Source organism: Macrobrachium nipponense, chromosome 41 (genome assembly GCF_015104395.2).
Source record: "Macrobrachium nipponense isolate FS-2020 chromosome 41, ASM1510439v2, whole genome shotgun sequence".
NCBI lineage: Eukaryota > Metazoa > Arthropoda > Malacostraca > Decapoda > Palaemonidae > Macrobrachium > Macrobrachium nipponense.
In genome coordinates, this window is record NC_061102.1 from 20,864,202 (window position 1) to 20,888,267 (window position 24,066).

General features: G+C 36.7%; 1 protein-coding gene across 1 annotated transcript in view; it reads left to right on the forward strand.

Annotated features, from left to right (window-relative positions):
- The window catches only part of LOC135212575 (adenosine receptor A2b-like), a 348,426-nt gene extending 324,647 nt beyond the window's left edge, over positions 1–23,779 (forward strand). Inside the window, 7 exon segments of the mRNA XM_064246119.1 lie at positions 9,714–9,808; positions 12,181–12,324; positions 19,219–19,386; positions 19,870–19,933; positions 19,936–20,062; positions 20,224–20,328; positions 21,151–23,779. Coding sequence (XP_064102189.1) covers positions 9,714–9,808; positions 12,181–12,324; positions 19,219–19,386; positions 19,870–19,933; positions 19,936–20,062; positions 20,224–20,328; positions 21,151–21,307 — 860 coding nt within the window. The 3' untranslated portion in view covers positions 21,308–23,779.
- Positions 23,780–24,066: the final 287 nt, after the last annotated feature.

Here is a 24,066-nt window from a genome sequence, read left to right on the forward strand (position 1 = left end):
GTTCCGATTTAATTAACAGAATATTTGTGTAATGACCTTTGGACATCCTAATGTCCTGTTTTTTGTCTGAAAGTGAAGGAAGAAAAAAATGACGAAGTAAAGAAAACTGTGATCCTAACTCCGTATGGGGTACTGTATGGTCAACTTTATGATATCATAGACGTCACCATCTGGTCTTCCATACTGGTGCTTCCATCAACTTTTATTTTTTGGCAGTTCTCCTTCCGGCCCGTATTTTATTTTTATAGTGTTTGTTGAAACAAGTTCCAGCTCGGCGAATCTGCTTCACTGAGAACGGTGTTGTTTGTGTAGGTCTCGTTCAGCCTCGGTGCAGTTGCCAAGAATTTTTTTCTTACCGTTATGTTTTCACTCATCTTGGTTTGTTGCTTCTCATGTGACCTGATCTACATCGGGGAATAGCAGGTCTTGTTCAGCTATGCTCATAAAATATCACTTTTATTCACGTAACACTTTCCCCAACAGTAATTGTGTAGAATCTTGTGGGGTTCGGAAGAACCTTTTTCTAGTACCATTCCATTTCTGAGTTTGTCTAATTTTTTTTTTTAATTGTGTTACATAACTGTCAAAATTAAAGATCTACTTAACATTGATGAAGTTGAAAAACCATTAACACACACTCGCACACACACACACACACACACACACACACATATATATATATATATATATATATATATATATATATATATATATATATATATATATATATATATATATATATATATATATATGTGTGTGTGTGTGTGTGCCTGCATAATGTAATATATATCGTTTATAATTGCTGAAATCTTACAAAATGTAATTGATTTTTGCCTGTTTTCATAATACCGTTCTGAAAACTAGTTAAGTGAATTGTCAGAAATTATCTTATGGTATGAACATTCATCTTCATTCCCAAAGAGTTAATTACCCTCTTCTTTACTATTATATCTGTGTTTCCCGTTGTTTCTGTTGAATTATTAGGTGAATAAAAGTTTCTACCTGGCTCAAATATCTCTGGAAGTCAATAGACCGTTAATAATTTTGCCTTTCCATCGTAGATTCTTCATTTGCATCGTCTCTGTGGCGTGATCAGTATGGTCTTGACCCGCCACCTCGGTGGCCGCGAGTTCGATTCTCGGGCATTCCATTGAGGTGTTAGAGATGTGATAGAAGTTCACTCTCGACGTGGTTAGGAAGTCACGTATAAAGCCGTTGGTCCCGTTGCTGAATAACCACTGGTTCCATACAAAACACCATACAAACAAACGAATTGTTAGGTCCTGGCTTATTGAGCGGAGCAGCAATAATGATAACGCCAAATTATGCGGCTAAGCACTTAATGGACGCCCTTTTTTGTCTCTATAAATCTTCCCTCGTCTTTAAAAGTTTTAGCAGAAATCAGTTTTTACCGTCCAGGTATTCCCCAAATAGAGTAAGTATTTTTTTTTTTATTCTTTCCGAATTTTCTGGAGGTGATTAGATACGACTGCTTTAAATTAGTCGCGTTGAGTTAAGGTAATATTGGGTTTCTGTGGCGAGAGTTCTTCTCGTGAAACGGAGGAATGTAATTTAAGTTGAAAGAAAAAATAAGTGTTCGAGAAAGGGTCACAAGAATTTTTTCACAAATTTGTAATTATTTGTTTATTTACTTGTTTATTTATTCATATTTGCTATTTCTGATGACAGTAGATTTTATTGGTGTTTTGTCCGTGAATATGTAGTTGATGCTTATATAACTTGTTTCAAATGAAAATGAAGAGAGAGAGAGAGAGAGAGAGAGAGAGAGAGAGAGAGAGAGTGGTAAGTATACCATAGTTATATCAGACCACTGAGCTGATTAACAGCTCTCCTAGGGCTGCCTGAAGGATTAGATATTTTTACGTAGCTAGGAACCAACTGGTTACTTAGCAACGGGACCTACAGTTTATTGTGGGATCCGAACCACATCGAGAAATGAATTTCTATCACCAGAGGTAAATTCCTCTGATTTCTCGTTGGCAGAGCGGGGAATCGAACTCGAATCCTGAGATCAGTAGTTCGAGCCTGTAACCGACTCGTCCAACGAGGAACTGAGAGAACGAGAGAGTGTAGATATTTTGCTTGTGTCAGTTTTTAAACGATATTTGTAAGCATGACATGTAATATGTCACGTAGCTGCAGCTATAATTGTGAGGTAGTCTACTAATCCGCAAACAGTGACCAAGCAACTATCAATCAGGGTATAATGGCTACTGTTTAGTCATGAAAAACTTCTCATTTTCATTATTTTTTTTTTAAGTAAATCACGTCTTGTCGAGAACCCGTACTTTCTAAAGTGCATGTAGAGGTGTGTTTGCCAATTAATGTTGTCCCTAGGTAACGTTAAGTAGCTTTTGTTTTTTCTTCTTTAAATTCGTGAATCTTACTGGAGTATCTTTTATTTGAAGCGGATTTTCATTACCTTCCAAAGTACGAGGTCCCTGAAATGAGTTGAAGTGGTGCGTTGTTTCCTTCGTTATATATTTCCACATTAGATTAAGTCCCATCGTAACGCTGTTCCTCGTTGGACGAGTGGTTTACGCGCTCGCCTACCGGTTCGGTAGTCCCGAGTTCGATTCCCCTCTCTGCCAACGTGGAGTCAGAGAAATTTGTTTCTGGTGATTAGAAATTCATTTCTCCATATACTGTGGTTCGGAGCCCACAATAAGCTGTAGGTCCCATTTCTAGGTAACCAACTGGTTCCTAGCCACGTAAAAATATCTCATCCTTCGGGCCAGCCCTAGGAGAGCTGTTAATCAGCTCAGTGGTCTTGTTAAACTAAGATATACTCAATTTAACCCATCATAAAGTTTGATGTATAGGCTGGCGAATACCTGGAGGTACCCAGATAGTTTAGTCATCTTTAAAAAAAAAAATTGGAAAATTCCGTTTTGGATATTTTACGAAGGACCACGTAACTGGATCGTACATTCTTCCCTTCTACATCGATCTCCACTTATCCGAGGCTCCTGGGAGTCTGATCATTTAGTTAGAAGGGAAACCACGGCGATTCAGGACAGGACTTAAGGATTGAAGGATGGAGAAAGGACCCGTTCCAGAGGGCGTCAGCTTCATTTAATGCAGAGGCTCTATGAACGTTTGGAAACTTCTCTCATCGTTTTTGATTCATGTGATTGTTATCTCCTCGTCTCCTGGGGCTCTTGGCTCTGTAGGTGAAGTTTCAGAGTGCACATGAGTTAGCATTTTTTTTCCGATTCATTTCTTAAGTGTTATTGCTCTACTTAGAAGTCTGAAGAACTCTCCATAATTTCGAGATTGCATCTGCTGTCTAAACCTTTCGCTTCCAAGTTAAAGTCTGCGAACTGTGTTCCTTTTGAAGTTTTCTCTCGCTATAGATGGATGTGAGTGACTTTGAATGGGATGTTGAACGTAGTGTGTTTTGATCAGGAAAGTAGTTCATATTATTACCTACTCTTTCCTCTACGAATGCGACTTGATAAAGGCATTTACCTGCTTAATGAGAAGGGGAAGCTGGATTCTGAATAGCAAAGCCCATTACACGAATAAAACTGGATTTAAATTTTCTCGTTTCCCTGTGGAAAAAAGAAGTATATCTTAGTTTTACCAGACCACTGAGCTGGTTAACAGCTCTCCTAGGGCTGGCCCGAATGATTAGATATTTTTACCTGACTAGGAACCATTTGGTTACCTAGCAACGGGACCTACAGCTTATTGTGGGATCCGAACCACATTATATCGAGAAAGGAATTTCTAACACTAGAAATAAATTCCTCTGGTTCCGCGTTGGCTGAGCCGAGAATCAAACTTCGGATTGGTAGCCGAGCGCGAAATCCACTCGTCCAACGCAGAACTTTCCCTGAGGAGAAAAAAGAAACAGGGGTATAGTGCTAACACCTTTGAAGGGTTTGGAACAGGGGGTTATTTCGAGGTAAGAGTATAAGTATATATATATATATATATATATATATATATATATATATATATATATATATATATATATAGTAGGTGTGTGTGTGTGTGTGTACTCGTAAACCAAACATAGTATCCGACGAAAGAGAGGCAGTTCGACAAGTTTCGAATGTCTCAGCTGTCGACACAAACAGGAGGGAAGATAATAAGCGCCCCTCTTATCGGAAACCAGCACACACAGGGACCCGTCAAAGGTGAACAATACAACCTGACCTCCAGTCAGCATTCCCTGCAACCCATTGCAGAGACTGCAATCGATATCGGGTCCCTCTCTAGTCCCGCGGAGCGGAGAGAGAGAAGAGAGAGAGAGAGAGAGAGAGAGAGAAAGCTATACAATACATTTCAATTTGGTACATTGAAATACAAAATACATTCCTCTGGACCATTGACATGCGATCCTGGCATCGGCAGGAATACAACGCCTTCACATATTTCATTCATGCTCGAAGTGACGTCTAAAGAGTGAGGAATGGCTTACCTTTGAGACTTTAAAATTCTGAGTCTAAAATTCGAAAATTTGATGCAAGGTTGTATGAGAGCACCGAAGATTGTGAGCCATAATTGTAAAATAGTATCTTGATGGAAATGTAGGAAAGGCGATATTATTATTATGATAATATTATTATTATTATTATTATTATTATTATTATTATTATTATTATTATTATTATTATTATTATTATAATAATAATTATATAATATTATTATTATTATTATTATTATTATTATTATTATTATTATTATTATTATTATTATTATCATTATTATTATTAGTTTAACCAGACCTCTACAACGGTAGAGAATCAACGTACGATGATACATGGAACGGACAGAAATTTTTATTTTTATTTTAATGCACTTTATTATTTTAACAAAAAAATTGTTCTTAAAGATCCTACCCTTCCGATACGAAACAAAATATTAGGTTTGTATGGATGTATGTATGTATGTGTACAATACCGTGTATATATACATTATATAGCTTGCGAGAGAGAGAGAGAGAGAGAGAGAGAGAGAGAGAGAGAGAGAGAGAGAGAGAGAGAGAGAGAGAGAATTTAATGACTGCTTCTGCTCTGTTAACACTGAAGATTTTAATTATGATGTAAAAGTAATTTGACAGAGCGTTTTTATTTTTCTCTCTCTCTCTCTCTCTCTCTCTCTCTCACACTCTCACACACACACACACACACACAATCAAGTGGCAACCCATAACATTAAACTGACAACAAGGTATATTAATGGGCGAGGTCAACAGACTGTATGGATTAAAGGAAACCTGTCAAGGTCATTTCTGCTCTCCAGTTGAGAGGCGTTATTGCTAATACTAATCTAAGATGATCCCGCGAGGAGAGAGAGAGAGAGAGAGAGAGAGAGAGAGAGAGAGAGAGAGAGAGAGAGAGAATATCAATCCTAGAATTACTTTACATGCTAAACAGTATTTTTTCTACTCAACTCATGAACAGTTTCGCTATTTATTTATAATTACATTGATCCGTATGACATCAGTATAATAATCATACAAAAAAATAAAAAAAATTATTTCTAATGTGGCTTTCGGTTCTCTGTTGATAATTCTTCTTTCTAAAATGATTGAATTTGTACATCCGTCGACTAAGTAAAAGAGGAGAATTACTTGAATCTGTCGTAGAAAGAATCAAGCCAATTGTAGCGCTGAGATGAAGGTCGTTAGAATACGATTTTATATTTTTATATATATATATATATATATATATATACTATATATATATATATATATATATATATATATATATTATATTCTTTTTATACTGAATTCTACCCAAAATTACGATCATTAATTAGATCGACAATGCAAAGTACCCCTTCCATTCTTCGCTCCTTTCAGGGTTAAGGAAAGAAAATGAAAAGATTAATTAATTATACTTCTATGGGAAAGGGAGGAGCAAGATTTATTATACTTCTATAGAAACGTAACACATAAAAGACTAAAAACGAAAATGTGATATTAGAATGTATGTTTACAATATCTATAGGGTGCAATAATATCGCCAACCAGCCCGAGAAGAGCATTTATTATAAGGCAGAGAGGTCTGATTAAACTAATAATAATCTTACTAGAATAGGCGTAATGTCTGTCCGTCCGTGTCATTCAATCACGGCCAAAACGGCTGGTCTGATGGGCATGAACCTTTGCAGGGATATAGTGGGGACCCCTAAGATGGTTTATGATGGGGTTTCATCCTACATCCCCGGCCCCCCTCCCGAAGGGGGTGGGGGTGAGAAGGGATTCCCTGAATAGGAGCTGGTTCTGTCCGTGAAACGAGGCTGGTTACGCCCGTAGACTTAGTTACTTTACGAATTTTCATACATAATTTCTGTTTTACATATGTTTGCTAGTAATAATAATAATATAGCCTTTCCTACATTTCTATCCCAATACTATTTCACAATTTACAAAGGGAAGCCTTAATTGTCTGGTGCCGTACCAGCAACTACGGAAAAATGTTAAGCTTCGAAAACGCCCTGTTCCCATCCAGACAATCATTTTTCATAGTGCCAGAGAAAATGAAATGATAGGACATGCCACATATCATCTGTGTTTTTCATTACTCAAATGTCATTATTAAACAGCTGCGGAATTTGTTTTCTCGAAATCATAACAATGGTGTGATGGCATTTAATTCAGAACAGGTGGATAAAAAGCGCTTTTTTTTAATAGCAAGAGTTACACGCACGATTCACATCACTCTATATGCGTGTATATAAATGAATGTATATGTATATATTTGCAAATATTTGTATGCACATTCATACATACAGACATACATTTATATACATGCATAAAAAGTGATGTGTATCGTACGTGTAATACTTGCTATAAAAAAGCGCTCTTTATCCACCTGTTCTGAATTAAAGGCCATCACACCAGTGTTATGATATCGAAAAAACAAATTTCGAAGCTACCTTATAATGACATCTGATTAACGAAAAACACAGATAGTATGTGGTATACCTACCATTTTATTTTCTCTGGCACTATGGAAAATTGTTGTTGTGATGGAAATGTAGAAAGGCGATATTATTATACCCTAGAGAAGCAGTTAAATATTTTTCAGTATTACATTTTCCATTCAAGTCTTTCGTGTCTTACGCTTCTGTTGAAGTATAATAAATCTTTCATCCCTTTACTATAGAAGTATAATTAATCTTTCCATTCGCTCTCCTTGACCCCTAAAAAGAACGAAGAATGAAAAGGGCACTTTGCATTAATGGTTCTAATTAATTATCATAATTTTGGGGTAGGATTTTCATCCAGTTACGTAAGGGTTGAATTCATACATAGACATTTAGCACAATATAGCTCTAATGAGAGAATAATTCGGTGAAGAAACTCAGGCTGACTTATTCCAATGCATCTCAAGCCACCAAAAAAAAAATATATATAATAAAAATAAAAATAAAATTACCTACTAAATGTCCAAGGACTCCAGATCTGCTGTTGTTTTTGTATACAAGGACATGAAAGAGAGAGAGAGAGAGAGAGAGAGAGAGAGAGAGAGAGAGAGAGAGAGAGATTGCTGAGTCGACAAAACGTACTCGGGAAGCGACGAAAGGATCCGAAACTAGAAGGCTAAGCTCCACCATAATAGTATCCGCCGCTGGAGATGTAAACGAATTTATAGATGGAGAAAAAGACAGGTTCAGTGGAGTAGCAGTAATGGGCTTGAGTTACGAAGTTCCTGAACAAATAACGGCGCTGCGATTTGGATGGAGATCATGGGGATGCTACTCGGAGAAAACAAAAGTTGCGCGAGAGATTTACTGCGCAGTTGGCTTTCGTCTGCCGACGTTCTGGAGAAGATAAGCAGATTAAATAGCAAAAAAATGAAGTGTTAAAAATTCGTTATATCTTCGATCGTGTTAAAAGAGAAACTGCAGCGTCACCATAAAGCGCCAGACTTTTTTCTTAGATTATATACATTATCTTTTTTTCTAGACATTATTAATTTATCTAAATATTTGATATTAATATTACATGTATTCTATGTGTGTTCTATATCGTTCCCATTTTTTATGCTCTTTATTATCGGATGGTCCTTTGTCGGGCCCAAAAGAATATAAAGACATAAGACTTTAATTATAAAATGCAGGAATGCTGAGAAGTTATTAGGAATGCTCTAAGGAAAAATGAAATACTTTGATTTACTTCAAAGTGCTTTTATGATATAATACAAATGTCTGAATTATTATGAATTAAAAATGACTACTGTTAACAGGCTTCGAGATCAGGGTTAGCTCCCATCTCGAAAGCGTTCCCCCCCCCCCCCCCCCCCCTTCCCCCCCCCCCCCACCCCCTTTCCCAGCTGTATTATCTTTGATGCTCAAATCAAAGATGGTGTATTGCAAACATGCAATTGTGGACTTTAATTGTTTAATTGTTGCCTGAGCTACATTCAAATGTGTGTCTGTCTCCCCTGCTTTTCTTCTTCTTCTTCAAGCGGTAAATGAATCAGAAAGTACCTCTCACTTTGTCATATCCCCCCGAAGTACTTTTTCGTTTCCGTTATGCAACAAAAACCCTTTGTTGTGTCATTTTCCAGCAGAAGATGACTATATTGAGTGATAAACAAAGCATTCAAAAAAAGTGAAATGCCACAAAGAATGTGTATATATCTTCCGAGTGAATACTGGAATCTCATTGGAGGAAAGAAAATAATGAAGAAATTTAAAAGAAAAATCAATGCTATACTGTATCTGAGGCATTAATGACGTTGGACACCATATCACCAAAAGAGAGAGAGAGAGAGAGAGAGAGAGAGAGAGAGAGAGAGAGAGAGAGAGCCACCTATGCCGTGCCTTTCGGAGTTATGGAAATCCTTGAAGTTTGTATAGATGCATTCAGCTGTCCATCACCCCTTCACAGTAGATTGCCGGATCCCAAGCGATTAAGATATTATCACATCAAGAGGGTAACTGTAGGAGTGCAACAGGCATATATACCTGGCAGGTGATTGTGTATCCTCATACTGTCTGTGCTGGATCTGAAGTTGATATTACTTGTTCGCAATGGACACGTTGCGAGTGAGACGCGAAGATCTCTAAAGCGAGAGAGAGAGAGAGAGAGAGAGAGAGAGAGAGAGAGAGAGAAAGTACTCGTAGTTGTGAGAGAGTGTACGTGTGTCATAACAGCAGATATGCTGTCCATTTTTGGATATCCTTAAACGAACTAGAAAATCCCTTTTTGGTACATATATTTCAACGAACCTTTTTCCTTTGAATATCCACCAAAATTTAATTCTCTTGGAGATTTCTTCAAGTATGTATGCACTCAGACGAATAGTGTTTCCTGTTGTTGTTTTTTTTTTCTATGTAATAATTCTTCATGAATGAAGATAATGTTTCAAGACAAACTCAGTAGCTGACATAGTCTGCAGTTTTCATTCACGTCCATTGTGCATCTTAGTGAACTAGTTAAAAATTACATGAAGCAACAGCAATGTTGCTAATGTATCAATTAGTTTTCGGTGATATCCGTATGGTATTCGAAACGTGTCCTACAGAAACGACGGTGTTCCTGAGTTCCGTAACGAAGAATAAATTGGGACTTTATATAGATTTATATTAATCATTAGAATACATATAAGTAAATTAGAAATCCATCTATAATACAGCACGGAGGAATATTTGCTTATAAAATGGGATGGGCTAGTCTGGAAGGTTCGTTTCATTCAGCTAATGAAAAAATAATCTTTCCTTTCCAGTGGCTGGGATGTTCATCGCTTTTTCCAGCATTCCAGGCCAGGGATTTCAGTCCCCAAAGTGTTCCCAAAACTACTTCTATGTCAACGGCATTACTGTAAGTAAATGGAACGGTAATTCCCTTTATACAACTAACATTTTCCAAACTCGAGTTTTTAGATTAACTTACTTTTGTCTTATTTTACCACAGAGGCAGCAGAGCAACCGTTTTATCTCTCTCTCTCTCTCTCTCTCTCTCTCTCTCTTCTCTCTCTCTCTCTCTCTCTGTACAAATAAGTGGATTCTTGCCAAGCCAAGGATAAGCTTCATTAATTCACTAACAAAGGAAGACAGTGGCGGAGAAAGAAACTTTTGAAAATGCTCTTTTTGCCCTGTTCTCTTAAGTAAGGAATTTAATGCTTTCATCGGAGTAAATACTCCATAATCCCAGTTTTCTGCGTGGAATTAATAGCTTACCTGTAATGCCCATATCACTAGGTTTGGGAATTTCAAGTTGAGAAATAGTATACACTTTCTGTTTTGCGTCCGGAGCGCTTTCTTCTCTCTCTCTCTCTCTCTCTCTCTCTCTCTCTCTCTCTCTCTCTCGGTAATGCTCATATCACGAGGTTTGGGAATTTCCAGTCGAGAAATATCTTACGTGCTATTTTGCATCAGGAACTCTCTCTCTCTCTCTCTCTCTCTCTCTCTCTCTCTCTCTCTCTCAGAAATCGCTTGAGTTCAACTCCTTTTGTGTCGTTGGTTTGTAAAACTTATCGACTTAATATTCAAATTCAGTCATTCGCGAGGCTACTCGAATTTTTTCTTATTTTATTTTATTATTCTTTTTTTTAGTCTCCATGGATTTCTGAGGTGCTTCGGCACGAAAATATTAGGCGTGTGCGAGTCAGCAGAAGTCAAATAAGTGTTTGAAGAAAAATTAATATTTATTTTATACCAGTGGTTTTGGGGTGAATATTTTATTATTATTTTTTTTTTTACGAAAACGTTACTATGCATCCCCTCCCCGTTGTCAGATTTATCGATTAATTATTCAAATAACAGTTTCTAGTGAATGAACCGTGTTATTGACATCAAAGATTTACAAACGCCCCTTTCGTAAAAAGCCTTATCCAATAACTTCGTCGTCTACCCATGCAGCTTTGCAGTCCTCAACTTTTAAAATGAGAGCAGCAGTAAATATTAAATTGACGATTAGGGTGATATGAGAAAGTATCACGGTACTGACGGGAAAGTCAGATCGATTTGAAATTTTACCGATTGCCAGCAGGGTAGAGATCCATTTAACGAAACTTTTGATTTTATTTGTTTATTTTATTATATATTTTTTTGCAGACGGAAACGAAACTTTTCATCATCACCAAATGCATCATTTTCGAAGCAGAAAATTTGCGGGTATTGCGAAAAGTGTGATTTGATCTAATTATGAAATTAACGAGCTGTTGACATATTTGGATGACGCTTTTTGGACATTTTCTAGTTTTGCCCTGTGGATAGTTTCGAAGAATTGATCTACATTTAAGGGTTATGTTAATGAGTTAGCAACAAGAGGCAGATATAGGTCTTACTCATAAATCATGATAGTCTCACAGCATTGATATAAAGATTTTTATGACAAAAGAGGTGATCCAGTGGTAAGTTTTTTTGTTTTTTTTATCAAGTGATGTATAAGAAATTGCCCGTGTAGGGAGCTAGTGCCGGCAGTGCACCTCACGCGGTGTACTGTAGACATTATTTACGGTTCTTTGCAGCGTCCCTTCGGCATCTATCTGCAACCCCTTTTATTCCTTTTACTGTACCTCCGTTTACAATCTGTTTCTTCCATCTTACTTTCTAATAATTGTTTGATAGTACAACTGTTAGGTTTTCCTCCTGTCACACCTTTCAATCCCTTTTACACTTCATTTCCTTTTCAGCATTTGGCGTAATTTTATATTCCATTCCATTATATATGTAATAAATTGCAATTGTCAAATCACCCTTTTCATTTATTCTCAGTCACTTTGTCATATTTCTACACAGCAGTCGTTGTAAATATAAATTCATTGTAATTATAAATTCATTCTAATATAAATGCATTGTAATTCTAATCTCATTGTAAATATAAGTTCATTGTAGACATATTCATTGTAATTATAAATTCATTCTAATTATAAATTCATTGTAATTATAAATTCATTGTAAATATAAATTCATTGTAATTATAAATTCATTGAAAATATAAATTATTGTAATTATAAATTCATTGGTTGGGAAAAACTCGCTATCGCGAGAGTATATATAATGTTCTAAGAGGTCCACAATCATAAAAAAAATGTTGCGAGTTCGTATATAATTTAAAAACCCAGGGAAGGGTTCGAAATCTTTGTAAAGGGTTTTTAAATTATACGCGATCTCGCAACTTTTTTCTTTTTGTATTATTATTGTGGATCTTTTAAAACAATATAAATTCATTGTACTTTTGTTTTGCAGTTCCGCATTGTATGGAGTGCCTTGTTCTTCGGCCCCACGTTGCTTATCATCCTGGCCTACTGCCACATCTTCCATTTGCTCAACAACAGAGGCCTTTATCTCGTGAGCGCCGAACAGAGGAACCAGCTGAGACGAAACATCAAGGTGAGTCAGTGACTCGTTCTCCACGGTAGTTCGCTAGCTAGGATTTTATTTTATTTAATATTTGGCTGTGAAAACTTTTTAACTTTTATTATAATTATTATTATTAGTAGTAGTAGTAGTACGTAGTAGTAGTAGTAGTAGTAGTAGTAGTAGTAGTATTGTTGTTGTTGTTACTGGTTTTGGAAGCTATTTATTGGATTTTGAACTGTAGTAGATTTGCTAAAAGTCATCGGTTGCTAATATTTTCTATTAATATCTATTTTTTATTTTTTACTTTTTTTGGTCTATCACAATCCTCCAATTCGACTTTAAGTAAGGTCTTTATTCAGTTGTTTTCGTGAAAGTTGTGCTACGGATTTTTTTTTTTTATCGAAATGGCCGAAGCTAAGGCACAGTGGTCAGGGGTACCAATGAATTCACCAATGTTGCCCTCAAATCTATTTGCAACATGTGTTAGAACCTTTTAAGATGTCTAGTACATTTACTGGGAATATGAGTGGGCTTTTCATCAACTGGAGACGATCATGAGTAGAAAGAATTCCTGAGCTGATTTCGCTGCACATCAATAATATTCTTCGGTGCAGCAACGAATGTTTGAATTGAGTTGAATATAAAATTAAGGCCAAAGGCCAAGCACTGGGACCTGTGATGTCATTCAGCGCTGAAATGGAAATTGACAGTAAAAGGTTTGAAAGGTGTAACAGGAAAAAAACCTCGCAGTTGCTCTATGAATCAAGTGTTAGGAGGAGGTGGGAAGTAAGATGAAGAAAGAGAATAAGAAAAGAGGTACAGTAAAAGGAACGAAAGTGGGTGCAGCTAAGGGCTAAGGCACGCTGCAAAGAACCTTAAGTAATGCGTAGTGCACAAGAGGTCCACTGACGGAACTACCTACCTACGGGGTCCAAAATAGTTTAAACATGGAATGTCATAACAGGCATATTGATATTCTTGCGGCAACTACATACGACGACAGTATTTCCGAGGCTCTGTGTAAACAGTTTCTTTTTCCACCCTCGGCTGAATGTTTGTCGTGTTCCTTCCATCCCGTTGTGATTAGTTGTCACTTCGAGGATGTAAATTTGCTCATATCCCTCCCTTTTCGGGCCCGTTCGAGAAGACGCTCCAAAAGCTCTCAAGTTATGAATATATTAGTGTCAGAGGACTCCGTAAGATTACGCTGTTAGTCAATATGGAAATTGCTTCTCGTTACGGATTGACGGGAGTAGGAATCTTTACTCTGGAAGGCAGGTTGGCGAGAAAGAGATAAATATCAGATTAGACAGAGATGTGTTAGTGTAGAAATCAGTACACTTAATGGAAACTACCCTGACAGAGGTTTACCATGAGATTGATGGCAACTTTATTGTTTCGAATTCTTGACAAAGCGCAAGGTCTGAGCAAGGTTATTGACAAAGGAGATTAACATATTTGGAAATTAAATTATTTTATTATTTTAGTGTAAAGTTTTTGAAGGGGAAAATAACAGAAGAATGAAAAATTTTATGAAAGCATTCTGGCATTAAAGTTTTTGAAAGGGATAATAACAGAAGAATAGAAAAATTAAATGAAAGCATTCTGGCATATTTAGTCAAAGAATGGCTATGAACCTTTTCAGACAGTTCTTAACAGATTCTTGCAGACAAAATGCAGAACATGGCCGTTATTTTCGTTTATTTCCACGATTGAAAACCCAAAGTATCCCATTTCACCCAATGTGGATAAAACAGATACTTCGAGCCATCAGAGCGAGAGTGCACTTTAATTACATTTTTATTATCATTATTATTTTTTTTATCCATATTATTCCCTTACTTATGTGGAGCAGATAAAAACGGTCGTCAGTTTTAGTAAGTAAGCTTTAAGAAAAAAAGGAAAAAATCTGTTTGCTTAAAAAGGAAATAAAAACTAAGTGCTAACTTTATTGCTCTATCGCAATATGATGATGTGAAAGTCTTGTCACTGACATTATAATAAATACTTGGATATTACCAGTCATTGCATTATTATTGTATATAGTATTCGTTGATGAAGATTGGTCTTCTGTGATGCCCTGTGGATGTTGCCTTATGTGGCCATTTCATCATTTGTCATTATAACATAGATATAAAATTTACAGTGGTAACATTTACAAAAATTGTTGTAGCACTTTCATAATACTATTCGCAAGATATGTAACGTATTTTTAATATGTTTGCGGTCGCTATCAAATTTAGTGGTATGACATTTGCAATAGTTTCATAAAAAAATGATTATTTCATATTTCCGCTCAAATAAATACCCCCTGGAAGGGTTTCTTGTCTGTTGCCAGGTCGTTCAATTCGTGTGGCAGTGAAGTTCCAATTCGGATTTTGACTGCGGTCCTTAGGGCAATGGCAGCGTTAATTTAGGTTCCGTTGATTAGTCTCTTCAATCTCAGATCATCTGAGTTGGAACAGAACCGATATGGCAGGTGTGGTTACGAGTTTAGAATGCTTGGGATTGTGAGGAAGAAATGGAGAATTGCACCTTGTCCCGCCTCCTTTTTTTTCTAACTAATGTTATTAATTCCTTGGTAATGTCTATGTTTGCTTCCAGACAATGTACAGAGCTCTTACAGTTGGATGGGGCTGCAAGAAAAATTTGAATGGTGGAACATGTGATGCTACGTAGAACTGGTAAAAAGTGTATCTTAGCTTTACCAGACCACTGATCGGATTAACAGCTCTCATAGGACTGGCCCGGAGGATTAGATTTTTTTACGTGGCTAGGAACCAATTGGTTTCTAAGCAACGGGACCTAAAGCTTATTGTGGGATCCAAACCACATTATATCTATAAATGAATTTCTAATCACCAGAAATAAACTCCTCTTATTCCTTATTGGCGGCCCCGGGAAGCGACCTCAGGCTGCCAGATTAATAATCGAGTACGGAACCCACTCGTCCAGTGAGGAACTGTAGAACTGGTAAAAACTTCAACTTGGTCAGTAAGAGGACAGGTCAGTGTTGATTAAGCTGGTTAGGTCACGAAGAGAGAATTAAGAGCATAAGGGTGGGAAAGACGGTACACAATTAGAGAAAGTAAGTAGAGCAAAAATTTCAGGGAGTCGGCCAGCTGTTGGTGAGACATCCTTAAGGCATCTGAACAACGGATGTTGAGAGGTTTCTGCACAATGTGTTTATTTTGAATTCACCAATTAAAGCATAAAATTGTCAGTGACTGTTGTATGGTCTTTTAAAGGAGCCAGCCCCTGTCAAGGGAAACGGCTTATTGGTGGAAAAATATTTTAATTAATAATACAAGGTCTAATAACCCTTTCCCTCTTAGCAGCCGTCTTCTTTCGTAATCTTTGATTGTACAATATTATTGAAAACCACAATTTTCATTTGAAGAAGAGAACTCACTGCATTGAGCTGATGGTGACAAAATTCGTTTTATTTAAGACACTCTGACAACTGGAAATGAGTTTGTGTTGAATATAAAAGGTATTAATATGTTCCGTACCCTAATAAGGACCCATGGGGTGACCACACAAATATTGACATTACTTCTACTGCGGAAATTGGTTGCATGAGAAATGCCTCATCAGTTTAAAGTAAACGAGAGTTAATATGACTGACCAGAAAAGTTTCCACCCTCTGCTATTGAACTAATTGAGTACATGAATAGAGCTGAAAGGAGAATGATAGCGATAAACAATAACACCAAAAACCATCTAACCAGTGAAAATGTATAAAAGCTGATAGAGTGAACATATTTTAATATACTTGCTGCACTGAAATTTGAATTTAATTACTGTATGGGTAGTACTGAAAAGACTTCCACCACTATGAATGTAAATTTGGTGACGAAATGTATTGCTAAAAGTAATTTCACCTGAGTCTCTTGATACTGACATGATGGCTGACATTTAAAATGTTCTGAATGGAATCAACAGTAACTAGGGTGAGTTAAGATTGTAAAAATGAATCGAATATCTCCTGTAGAAATGAATCGAATCTCCCTTGGCAAAATTCAGAAATGCTTGATCCACAATGGCGCGGTCGACGGAAAGGAGAGAGATCCTTTGTAGACGAAGTTGGTTAATTAGTGTCCTGACCAGAATAAAAATAAATATGGAAAGGAAAGTCAGAAACCAAACGACCACATCAAAGACCTTTCTCATTTTCACCTAATGAGGGATTGTTGCGTACGAAACGGGTGACTGAAGCGAGCTAATTTGAGACTTTGGTATTTCCATCGCTTTTAGGGACTTCCTATAGTGGAACCCGAGCTTTCTCGGAGGTCTGTGAGACGAGGAGAGAAGATTTTATCCAAGGAGAATTTCAATTCATCTGTTGTGACATCCTGCTGTGAACTTTTTTTTTCTTTTTTTTTTTATATTGGATTTTCGCTGAAGGAAGCTACAATACCACCGTCCTTGGAAGCTGGTTCCTTAATCTTCTATTGGTAGAGGAAAGGACGCAGCAGGGGTTGGGGGGTGGGGCGTGGAGGGATTTTTGTCACTAAAGCAAAAATTTGATGTGCGAGTAGCCTGTCTTGCCATCATAAGCCTGGAGTAGATCAAGGAGATAGTGCATCTCTCTCTCTCTCTCTCTCTCTCTCTCTCTTCTCTCACCTCTCTCTCTCTCTCTCTCTCTCTCTCTCTCTCTCTCTCTCTCTGTTTTTGTGGGAGGATGTTAGCTGACGAGAAGGGGGACAAATCCTTTCATATCCATGTTATAGAAACAGCTTAGAATAGCAAGTCGTAGTTCTGTGGACTTGTGTTGGACAAAAAATTATTAGTGAAGGAAACCCCATTTATTTATACGTAATAAATTTAATTTTCCCAATGTTATTTACAGGGTTGTGTTTTTTGTGCATTGAAAAATTATGCTTTGACACTGAATATATATCATATAATATATATATATAGATAGATATATATATATATGTGTGTATATATATATATATATATATATATATATATATATATATACTATATATATATATATATATATATATATATATATATATATATATATATATAGAGAGAGAGAGAGAGAGAGAGAGAGAGAGAGAGAGAGAGAGAGCATCATTAGTGGGATATGTTTACCATATATATATATTATATATATATATATATATAATATATATATATATATATATATATATATATATATATATATGTGTGTGTGTGTGTGTGTGTGTGTGTGTGTGTGTGTGAGTGTGAGTGTATGCGTTCATGTATATAGGTATGTATGTAAATATATAAGATTAGAAATTCTAAGATTCTAATGCATAAGTGTTTATGAAGCACATATTTTTATTATTTTCCTTCAATTATCTAGTCATTTATCTATTTTTTTATCTCTAACTTTTTTCTTTTTTCACATGTAAGCATTCTGTTTTCTGCATATGACTGTTCCACATGATTGTTACATCATGCTGCATAATAATTTGAAGTAATAGTGAACAGAGTTTATTGATAAGGTCATGAGTTAGATTTTAGCGTACTTGATACTTGAGTAGGAAATCATATGCAGATTTTCAAACAGAAGACGAAAAGTACGGGTATCCCCGCTTCCCCCTACTCATATGATATGAATATAGAAATATTTCCCCTTTCGTCTTTTGTGACTGTTGGCTCAGTGTCCTATGAAAAGATGTCGCTTCGAGCATCTGCAGCAGGGATTAAAATGAGAAGAAAAAGATCTGCTTTCTTGTTGAGAAAAGAATAATCATGTACGTAGCTTTCCACAATGGCGGAGTCGCTTTTCCCATTAGCTTTCATATTTCATCTGAAAATTATTCATTGGGTTCGTCTCTCAGGGACGGCTTTGTGATACTTAAGTGGAATGATGCAGAATTTTTTTGTGGGAGTAACTGCATATCATTTTTGAGAATGACTTCTCTTATCATAAAAGAGAAGGGAACCGAAGCACGGTTCGGTGGGATAATCGTTTAAAAGGAGAGGGAGAAGGGAACTTCCAGACAGGATATGGCCCTCAAAGATTGGCTGGGAATGGTGACAACAGGGTTTGGTCTCTCATATGGATACAGAACAGTTATTCCGAAGGTCATATGGAGGACTTGGAAGCTCTCACACTTGAGATGTGATAGGGGCTTGAAAGTTGTCATACTGCAACAGGTTAGTATAACAGGAAGATATAGGCGTGTATCTTCTCATATGGAAATAAAGTAGGGGCATGAAAACTCAGAATAAGAGGCTGGGAAGTTCTCATATGGATACAGGAGCTTGCATTCCCTCATATGGAGACAGGAGAGGGTTTCAGAAGGGGTTGGAAGCTATCTTGAAGTGGTGGGGTAGCGGGTTGGAAGTTCTTGTGTGGTAACCCTAAGGGCTGCTCTATGAGCAAGAGCCCGTGCTGGCATAAGACCAGCTTAATCTCAAACAACAACATCAGTGTGGTAACGGGATATGGTTTATGAGACACAAAGTGAAAGAGTAGAATATTGGTGGCTCTTACTTAGCAACAAGATAGTGACTTGGAAAACCTAACATGAAGACGGATGTTGAGTTTAGAATCTCTCCTATGGGAATTGAATAGAGGCTGGGAAACTCTTATAAGGATACAGGATATTTTAAAAAGTTGTAGATTTTATCCTTTGTGAAGTTTGTATCCTTCTCTGTCTCTCTGTTTTGTTTTTTATCGCATGATTGTATGGTGAAGAGATCGAGAAAGGGCAAGGTTGCCAAATGTGGATTGATCACAAGAATAGGATTTTTTCGACTTTCCTGCAAAGGTGAATAATCAAGGAAACTGAGGAGAACAGAAGCTTTCATATCATCGTTTAACAGCTTAAAGGATAAAAATGAGAGCGGATAACAAGTATACTACTACTACTACTACTACTACTACTACTACTAACTACTACTACTACTACTACAGTAAATAACTTTCTTCCTGTGCAGACTGTTCGAACGACAGCTTTGATTGTGGGGACCTTCGTCATTGGATGGGGTCCAGCAGTGGTCAAGTTCCTGCTGATATGTGACGAGTGTCCCATAAAACCTCACGAGATTGACTTCTACACAGCACTTGCTAGTGGAGCCACAGTCAATATCATCTATTGCCTGAAGGTGTGTTCAAATTATAGCTTCCATTTCTATTTTGTGGCCGATAGCTCGGATATTTATAGTCACTTTTGGTTCAAATAATTCCCATATGCATTTTGGCCATTTTATTCTTTTGTTGTAATTAGGATCCTCTGAAAGTTAAGTAATGGTTTTGCTTCCAGTATAATTTGCCTTTTCCAATCCCGACTTATTGAGAAATAAAAGCTAAAGTAGTCAAAATGTTTTGGTGGCTCGTCTTGAATATGTCAGGTGACTAGTCAGAAGCTCACATTAGGTTGTTTCCGTTATTCATTTAATGAATAATGCTTTATCAATGTCACTTTCAAACAAACAAAAGTTTTTGTTGAATATCCTAACTAAAGTCAAAATTGGGAACGATTTTACGTTTCTATAAGCAAAAAGATCAACTTTATTTTAATTGTAAAAGTAGGAGTAGGTAATAGAATGATTGTTTCCATACTTACCAACATCGCCATTATTTGGTAGGTCTTCACAGATACCTTCATTTACGCCCTCCGTCTGCGTGATATCCGGAAGGCTCTGCAAACCATGCGGCTCTCCTGTGCCACAGGCTCCATGGCAACCAAGGACATGTTGCTAACATGTCTTACAGGGCTTCGTCAAAATTTTCGTACACGGCCTCCACCAGGGTGTCGTTAGGTTCCCCTGGTTTGCACAGGTTTGTCTGAATACTCATCCTCACCCCCCTACCGCCCACTCCACTCCTCTTTACTTAAAAAGCAGTGGTTGACATTGCACTGTATAGAGTAGAATGTGACATCATACGATGGTCTTGCTTCTTCACCGTCCAGTAATCCAGTATCCTGTCTGTGCCTACAGGATGAGGCCATCATTGACCCGTAAACCTCTGGGACTCGACTCTATAGCTGACAACCAGATGCATTTGGCTTCTCCCAACAGATACGATCAGCACCAGCCATCCAGGTTCGTTGTTTTTTTGTTTTTTTTTCATAATGCTGTAGATGCTTGGCTTGTAGTGTGTGTTTGTGTGTATGTATGGCAGCGAACCTGAGGCTCCTAAACATGGCAAAAAAAATTATTTGCACCAGTGTAATTTTAGTAAACAAAAATAATCCGAGTACATTATTTGTCGTATCTTAGTTTACTTGGGCGTCTTTTACTTGGGCGTCTTTCAGTGTCAAACAATTTTATATTAAATGCATATCTACCTTTACTAACTTAACATTCAGTCAAATAACTACTTCACAGAATTTGTAGAACTCTTGGGTAGTAGTTTAGCACATGCATGTCTAGGTCATAAGCAAAACCCAGTAGATGCCTTGGGATTCCCCTTATCTGATATAAATTTTAGATTTACACCAGAGTAGACTAATGTGCGTAGCCTATGTAAGTCTTATTTTAAGCCTAGGAGTTATTAGAATGTCTGTTTTCACATGTAGTTCCTTTTTATCTATTGAATATTAACTTGATTTGATTATTTATTAACTGGCCTCTGAATTCTTTGAAAAAGATGAACATTTTAGAATAAGTGTGGTAATAATTTTAGTTTTTTATAGTTAACGGCAACCTCACTGTTTTAAAAACCTTGTTCAGTACCTTGACTTCACTTTCTACTTTTCACAACCTGATCTCTATTGTAGTTATACTTCAAATTTGGTTAATTATTTATCACAGAATTTAGAATAACATTAGAAGTATCTTGTAGATAAAAGCTGACCTAGGTGATGTATGGATGTTCATTTCAACGGCTTGTCTTGACAATTATGGTTCGTTCGCCTCTTGCAGAGGCAGCAGCAGCGATACCAGCAGCGGTTGCAGCAATGTCAGCGTGGAAATAAGAGCGTACAGCACCAACAACAACAGTCACGATCTTCGCTTGAATACCCTCGTGGAAGAAACCTCACTCGATCCGATCCTCGAAGACGAACTCGGTCGAACTTGACCTGAGAGCTGGAGTTCTTGTCAAACCCACACCCATGGCATGCAACGGAGCTCCGGGTTCCTGACCTCGCGTAAAACTGCGGCGCTTGACCTGAAGGCGTAATCGTTTCTCAAAAAAAGAAACTTCATGATTCAGCCCCATACGTAGGCAGTGTTACTTGACCTTTAAGAATGTCAGTTCACTTTCGAGATGACTTCGAGAAACTGCGACTTGTAATGTGGGCCGTGTACCTAGTCATTTTTCAAGTTGGCCACTGTCGCATTTTCCCATGGACTTTGAAATATGTTAACTTGATGTGAAATATGTTCTGCATTGAAAATATGCAGACTTAATGAATTGGTAAGAAAACGGGAACTCATATTATGTGAACTAAGTTGGTCCATGCATAATGAGAATAGTTTTCCATTTGGCATTTGCTTACATACGTAGTACCACCCATTGCATTATCTGAAGTGATCACGTACAGATGTTTATGTCCATATGTGACAGGGTTCGTGTTCATGATTTTTTGTACTACTTGGTAACAAGTGTTAATGAATACTACGTGCCGCTGTGAATATGTTATGCGTCAACTTTTGCGCAAACGACTTCTAAACGACTTCATTGCTGTTCTTTTACCTGAATGTCTTAAACTGTGGTATTATTCTTCATGAAGTATGACGTCCTTATTGTATAATAATTATCTGTTTCTCCTCATATGCTTGTGTATCATTATTTTGATGCTATAGCTAAGAAAATGTTTTACCTGGTGTTTGGATGAAGCTTCTGATTCATAAGCTATTGGAGGAAACTAATTTCATATTCGTTCAACTTTTTTGCCGTCAGTGTTTTTATAATACTACAACGTAACGTCTGTAGTAAAATTTAAATTTATTCATATTCATATTTATTTATTTATTTATTTATTTATTTATTTATTTATTTATTTATTTATTTATTTATTTATTTATTTATTTATTTATTTATTTTAAGAAGATTCAACACTAACTCCTTTACCTTAATTTGTTAAGAAATGATAGAAGCTGGTCTTCATCTTAACGCTGTCAGTTTTGAAAGTTTCCGAACGACTTTGAGAAGTTTTCCCAAATTAATTTTGAAAATTTGTAGTCACAAATTAGGCTAAAAATATTGATCATAAGATCTCGTTGAAATGTGTGTCATAAATTGTATTTTTTAACAAACAGCAAAACTTATCATTTCGATTTGCATGTTTCAAATGCAGTTCGGTGGAAATATCCCGTAATTCATTTAGTTCTTGTCATTAATTTAGTAGAATAGCTGAAGAAGACATATAACTGTCAATTTGTTTTCTAATCAAGTTAGGTTTAAAACTATAAAACAGCAACTTTGCAATTAAGCAAGAAAAGTATCAGTGTTTTTTCTAGTTTATGTAATTTAGTATATATATTTATTTATTTATTTATTTATTTACTCAGTCATTCAATGAACATGGTAGTCTTCGACTAGAGGGATTGCGTCATCTCTCACACGATAGATATAGATTCTAGTAAAACTTTTCTCAAAACGTCTCATTCGAAGAAATATTTTATAAAATAATTTCGTTTAAGGATAATGCGTCATTCCTCATTCTGAGTTGCTATTATAAGTCATTGGACAACGTTGTACCTTGTTACCTCCTTGTACAGACCTCTTGAAAAAAAAAAGTAATTATCACTGATTGAAGTTACCAAGAGCCATATTTCTGGATCTGATTCTCTCGTATCATTGTTCAAATGTACTATCCCCGTTTCCACGTACAATCATAGCATTAAGGACCCTGTTTATAGTCATCAGTAAAACTTTAGGAGAAGAAGAGTGATTGTGAACTCGTAAACGTACAAATCCCTCAGCCACATTGCATGGCTTGGGTCCGCACTCATCACTCATCAAGATTCAGTGACGCTCCTCCTCTACTGTAGTTTGGTAATGTAGTCAGTTTAGCGTAAAAAGTAGTGGCAGATGTAGTAGTATTAGTAGTAGTAGCAGTAGTAGCGATAGGAGTTGCAGGTATATTAGGAACACGAAAAACATTGTATAAAGTGTAAACTTGAACTAGCGAGTTCTTCCTATCCGTGAAATGTATTCCGAGTGAATTTTCTACGTAATATCGTGTGTTTAATGATATTGCTTAGAAAGAAATATGAATGGATTTATGTTGGCCAGCCACTTATAATCTCTCTCTCTCTCTCTCTCTCTCTCTCTCTCTCTCTCTCTCTCTCTCTCTCTCTCTAATCTAACTTCTTCATGAGCGTGTGTTCCTGCATATGACATTCTCTCGTTAGAAAAAGGAAGGAAGGTGGGTTGAATCCAGCTTCTTCCTTCCACATCGCCAGGCAATCTGGCTGAGGGTTTATGCTAGGGGAGAGCCTTGTTGACAATCGTCTCTGCCTTCATCTGCTTTGTAAATACCAATGTTAGTTACGTCCTCCAAAGCTTTGTTTGGTTAAAGATGTAACGTGATATCAGATTATACCTGGAGTCAAAAGTGTGGTTCTCATTTGTCCTCCTCCGATCTGGTTAAGTGGAAGTTTGTGTACCTGAATAAGATCCTGCAGCAGTTTTGGTTCAAAAATAACCGCTGGAGTTTTGTATGACAAAATACAATCATAAATTGGGTTTCCCTCTTTACCTTGATTCCGTAAATTCCTTATGATTAGTGTATTTTCTATGGGAATATGCACGTGAAAAATTTCATCGTGAAAGTACGTTATTTGTACAACTGAGTTCCTTAACGTGCCAAAGGTATGGTTGCAGTGTTT